Source organism: Coturnix japonica, chromosome 1, assembly GCF_054131305.1.
Source record: "Coturnix japonica strain WE chromosome 1, WE-NBRP24, whole genome shotgun sequence".
NCBI lineage: Eukaryota > Metazoa > Chordata > Aves > Galliformes > Phasianidae > Coturnix > Coturnix japonica.
Window position 1 is genome coordinate 172002813 of NC_140663.1, and position 5083 is coordinate 172007895.

Below are 5083 nucleotides of genomic sequence, written 5' to 3' on the forward strand. Positions count from 1 at the left end.
CCATTGAGCTCCACACACTACCACCCATGCTACAGGTTCACATGCTCGAAGCAGCGACTGAATGACAAAACCTCTCCAAGAAAAACCACCCTACAGCCACCCTTGTGGCTCACAGTGTATTTCCAGATCCTGACCCTACATCTCCAAAGGCTTAAATCCAGCTGGATGAATGAGAAGAAATAAAGCTTTACCTTTCCCTTAACTTTTACAAGTGAGAAGGTGGCACGAGCACTCACCAGCGCCGAGGGGAAACCTCAGGCTTATCCCCATGTGAATCCCCTTTCAAAAACAAACACGGCTCGGGGCTGGCGGGGAGCCAGGCTGCAGGACTGCCTATAAAGACCCACATCTCAATGGGAGACCTCAATGCATTCTGATCTGTTTTCATAACTGTAACCATTTCCAACCCCGGGCTTTTTAGCATATTAGCATTCCCTTCTTTCAAGCAAGTTAAAGGCAACAGCCGGTACAAATGAAGGCAAAACAAGCACAGGGAGCTGTGGATAAAATACAGCGTCTCAAAAGATTTAGGAAAGACAATAAGCACCGGCCGTCTTAAGTGCTGCCAAGAAACCCTCACAGAGGCCGGAGACGCGGTGGAAAACACTGCAGCGCTGCATCTGAACAGCACTAAGAAGCACGGCTCTTAGATCTACTGCGTAGCTTTATTTTTTACAGGACCTATCATAGACTCTTTTACATAACTTAACCGATGATCAAATAATCTCCTGTACACAATGAGAGCGAGCCGCGTTGCTTCCCGAGCTCTGACACATTCCTGAATGACATCCAGCCATCTGCGGGGATGGCACAGCCGCGCTTCACTTCTGTCCACAACCAAAGCTGTCACTTAAATTCTGCTCGCACGATCCTGCATTAGATCTCAGCACACCCCACATGCGGCAGCGGCCTTCATGTCCGTTTGCTTTTGCTTCCTTCTCGCTAACCCTTTGTGTCCCCTCGGCTTCAAATCCGCTATATTGGCTGGGAATTATGTTCAACATGGCACAGGGGTTGACTCGAGTTTTACTTCCAAACCGTTTACAAGCGGTCGCGATGTCACTTATGGACTCATCCATCCCAGGGAGGTTGTGGATGCCCCGTCCTTGGAGGTGTTCAAGACCAGGTTGGACGGGGCCCTGGGCAACCTGATGTAGTAAAGGTGTATGTTTGGTGGCCCTGCTAGGCAGGGGGGTTGGAACTACATGATCCTTGAGGTCCCTTCCAACCCGGGTCATTCTGTGATTCTGTGTGATTCTGTGATTTTGTGTCCATCGCGTCCCGTCCGTCTATTGACACACAGCTCTACCGCACGCTAGAAAATAACACCTGAAGGAATCGAACGGTTCAGTTTGATCGGAGCAACGCAGCGTCTCCTCGGCTGAAAGAGGAGCACGGAGCCGTCCCCGATGCCGGTTCCCTTCCAGCGTGGAGCCGGGGCCGCTTCTGATGCTCCGCCATCCCCGCACCTACTCGATGCGGGCGAGCCCAGCTCTCCTCGCCGCCCCGCGGGTCCCGGCCGCAGCCCCGCTCCGCTCCTTCCCCCCTTCCTTCGTCCCACGCGGAGGTGCCCGCGGCCCGGGGCCGGTCCCCGCCCTACAGCCCGGTGTAGGCCGCCCGGTGGAAGCCGCCGCCGTACTCGTAATGCATCTGCGGGGGGGGCAGGGGGCACTCGGGGAAGAAGGACCCGAAGGCGTCGCCTCCTGCGGCCGGCTCCGGGTACAGCGGGCGCAGCGCTTCGGCCGCCGCCTTCTTAGCGGGGCTGCAGGGCCCGGGCGGGCTCCAAGGCGGCTCCGGGTACAGCAGCCCGCCCAGCAGCGGGTGCGGAGCGGCGGGCAGCGGCGCTGCCTCGTACAGCCCGTGCTCCAGCCCCAGCTCTGCGGGCGGCCGGGCGGCGGGGAAGGCGTCCTGCGGAGGAGCCGCGTGCTCGGGCAGCAGCGCGCCGTACTCGGGACCCAGCAGCTCGAAGAACTCGGCCGCCTCCGGGCCGCCTCCTTTCTCCGTCTCCTTGGCTCCCGGCTCGGTGAAGAAGGAGGGCGGCAGGTTGCGGTCCCGCAGCGGTACCTTCCTCGGGCCGCCCCCAGCCGCCCCTCCGCCGTCCGAGCCCGTCGAGCCCCGGCCGGGCTGCAGGGAGCCGAACAGGGCGGCCAGGCTGCGGCTCTGCAGGCTGCTGCCCGCCTGAGAACCCTCCCGGCGAGGCGGCGGAGGAGGTTTGGGGCAGGCGGCGGTCGGCGGAGCTGCTGGCGGAGGGGCGATGATGCCGGTGCAGCGCTTGATCTGTTTCTGCAGGTATTTCCTATGGTTCACCTTCCGCTTGGATTTCACCGGCTTATCCAGCGCCAGCTTGATGTTGCTGGAAGCGGAATCGATGAAACTCAGCAGGTCCCGGGTGGCTTCTTTAAAGTCCCCCGCTTCTTCTCCTCCTCCTCCTCCTCCTCCTCCATCGTAGCCCTTCTCCAGGTCGGCATAGCCCAGCAGGCCACCAGCGGGGAAACAGAAGGAGAGGAGGTGATGCGGGCTGAGCAGCGCGGCGGGCACGGCCATGGCCGGCGGCGGGGCGCCGCGGCGCCGAGCTCCGCAGGGCTGCAGCGGGACACGGGAGGAGGAGGATGCGGGCGTGGGGGAAAAAGCGGCGGGATGGAGAGGAGGAGGGACCAGAGCGGGGCCGGACACCGGCATCCCCGCCTCCTGCCGGAACGGCATGGAGCTGTCAGGGGAGGGGCGGCTGGGGGTGAGGGAAAGGGGCTGCACCAGAGGGTGGTGGGCAAGGAACAGCCTGCACAGGGCTGTGGGCACAGCACTGAGTGCTGGAGCTCTAGGAGAGTTGGGGTGTCGCTCTGAGACATCAGGTTTGGATATTGGGTGATCAGGAGTTGGACTCAGGGATGTTTAGTGCTCATCTCAACCCTTTGAACTCACACAGCACCCCAGTGCAGCAGCACAGAATTAATACGCTCAGATTGTTTCCAAGGGTTCGTTTCCAACCTGGTTTGGCTGCAGCCAGAATCAATCCCCGCCTCAGAGGATGAGCTATGGGAAATGTATATCTCTCCATATAAGAATGGCGACATAAGAGGTGGATTTAAACTGCTTAGCTCGAGTACAGCCGACACGGATTAGCTACCCTCGGTCCCGTCAAGCCCTGTCAAGCTTTGCAGCCTGCTCCGAGCTCCCTTATTGATGGGGAAATGTAAAGAACCACATACACATCCCCTGCATTCTTCGCTGGGCAGCTTTGAGACAGCTTGAAATTGCACCGGAGCCTGGAAAATAGGACATCACTATCATCCCAGCTCAGGGCCATTTCTAACCCAACCAATGTGATCCAGCATCTGAGCTGTCCTCATGTTGGGAGCTGCTTCGGCATTAGTGCAGCAGTATTTCATAGCGGCCCTAATAAAGGGGGTTTGCTAATGAGGCGGGGTGGCATTGTATGCAGAGTGGCTAAATATCCGGTGGCTCAGAGAAAGGAGCTGAAAGGCCTGGCTTGTCTTCTGTAAGGCTGAATTCATTCAATTAAACAGCTTTGAGAGCTCAGAGATGGCTTAGTGGGAAACTTTATTACCTCCGAAAATCGGGAGAGCATTAAAACAATTGTCAGGCATGCAAAGCAAAGTTTGCATTCAGTCATGCTAGGAGGCCAGATTTACATATTCCAGACCAGGTCTGGAGCTTTAGAAAGCCTTCATAATTGCATTAAACATGCTTATTCTCCATGTCCTCTCAAGCAGAGCTGATTACCTCAAGTCGGGCAGTGCCTGGAGGGAAATTTGCTAAGCCACATGATGTAACAACTTGCAGAGAAATCTCATTTCTTCCAAGAAAGCAGCGCTTTGGTTATGCCCACAAAACACCCCTCGTGCCCAGTGGCCACAAGAGCCAAAGATTGGCTTCTGCCTGCTCTTGCTCAGCAACAAGCACTGAGCTTTGCTCTGCAGGCTGGGATCTAACGTGGAGATGCTTGGAGAAGATGTCCTGGTGCTTCCAGTCCGCTCTGAAGATGAAACCAATGTTGTGCAGGCAGGAAAGCTGGCTTTTGGCAGCAGCACACTGACAGCCCAAGCTGAAGGGGGGCAGGGATGCACAGTGCCTGCTGGCTCAAGCTCTGCTCAGCAGATCCAGCTCCCTGCCACACAGTCAGCCTCTGGTGAGGGAACAGTTTGTTACCCCTGCAGGTTGAGCAGGCTGGGAAGGGTTGCCTTGGGCAGAGCAGTAAGCCTTGCTCAGCATTACAGTGTCAGCTGCAACTTGCAGAAGGACTTGTGGAGTCCTGACCCAGGGATGAGCACTAGGATCCAGCCCAAAGGAAACATCTCATGCCAAGAACATGAGCAAGGAGCATCCAAGCTTCACCTCATCTCCAGCCATACCTCCTCTGGTAGAAGGCAAACCAAGCCCCAGCTCTACAGCATTCCTTTTCCTCTCACTGCAGCATCAGGAAGGCAGCATGAAAGTAGGAACATCTTAGCAGCAGAGGGGGGAGGATTTTTTCCTGCCCCCTTATACAGGCCAATATGTTTATGAAGGTATGGGAAAATCTCACTGCCCAAACAGGTGTCACTATCCAAAACCTGCAGTCTCATTTCCTGATCGTGTCTTAATCTGTGAGTTGGTTGTGCAAGTTGATTTCTTGCACATTCTTATATCAGTGGGAATTTCTGCCCTTCCCTGACAAGTATTATAGGCAGCCTTTGACATACAGCCCTACAGGACCTAAATAGGCTTCTATTCTTTCCCTACACTGAAAGGGAGCTTTGTGCCAGGGATTCATTAAACTGCACTGCACAGCCCTTCATAAATGGGCTCAATAATGAACAGTCGATTTAACTGGAAAAGCTGCTGGAGCTGTTAAATTAAAGGGAAATAAAGTGCACTTCAGGCTCAGTCTGCCAGAAGAAAATGTTGACCTAAAAAAAAAGAAATCTTCATTTCACTGAATCTCTGCAAACAGGAGAAAATCTGCAGGAAGTTTATACTGACAGCAGTCAGAGGGATGTTAAACCACAACAATTTGCTTCCTTGCTAATAAAAACTGGTGATAAGATCTTCAGTAAAATCAGAAGTGGGGCTGAAGGGCGTATTG

General features: G+C 55.3%; 1 protein-coding gene across 1 annotated transcript; it reads right to left on the minus strand.

Annotated features, from left to right (window-relative positions):
- Positions 1 to 646: 646 nt before the first annotated feature.
- Positions 647 to 3530, minus strand: FAM181B (family with sequence similarity 181 member B). The gene has a single exon (XM_015852393.3). The coding sequence runs from the start codon at positions 2701 to 2703 to the stop codon at positions 1597 to 1599; it is 1107 nt and encodes a 368-aa protein (XP_015707879.3). The 5' UTR covers positions 2704 to 3530; the 3' UTR covers positions 647 to 1596.
- Positions 3531 to 5083: the final 1553 nt, after the last annotated feature.

What these genes read in the sequence shown, in the direction of transcription:
- FAM181B (XM_015852393.3), bottom strand. Translation starts at nt 2,703, where the DNA reads ATGCCGTTCCGGCAGGAGGCGGGGATGCCGGTGTCCGGCCCCGCTCTG.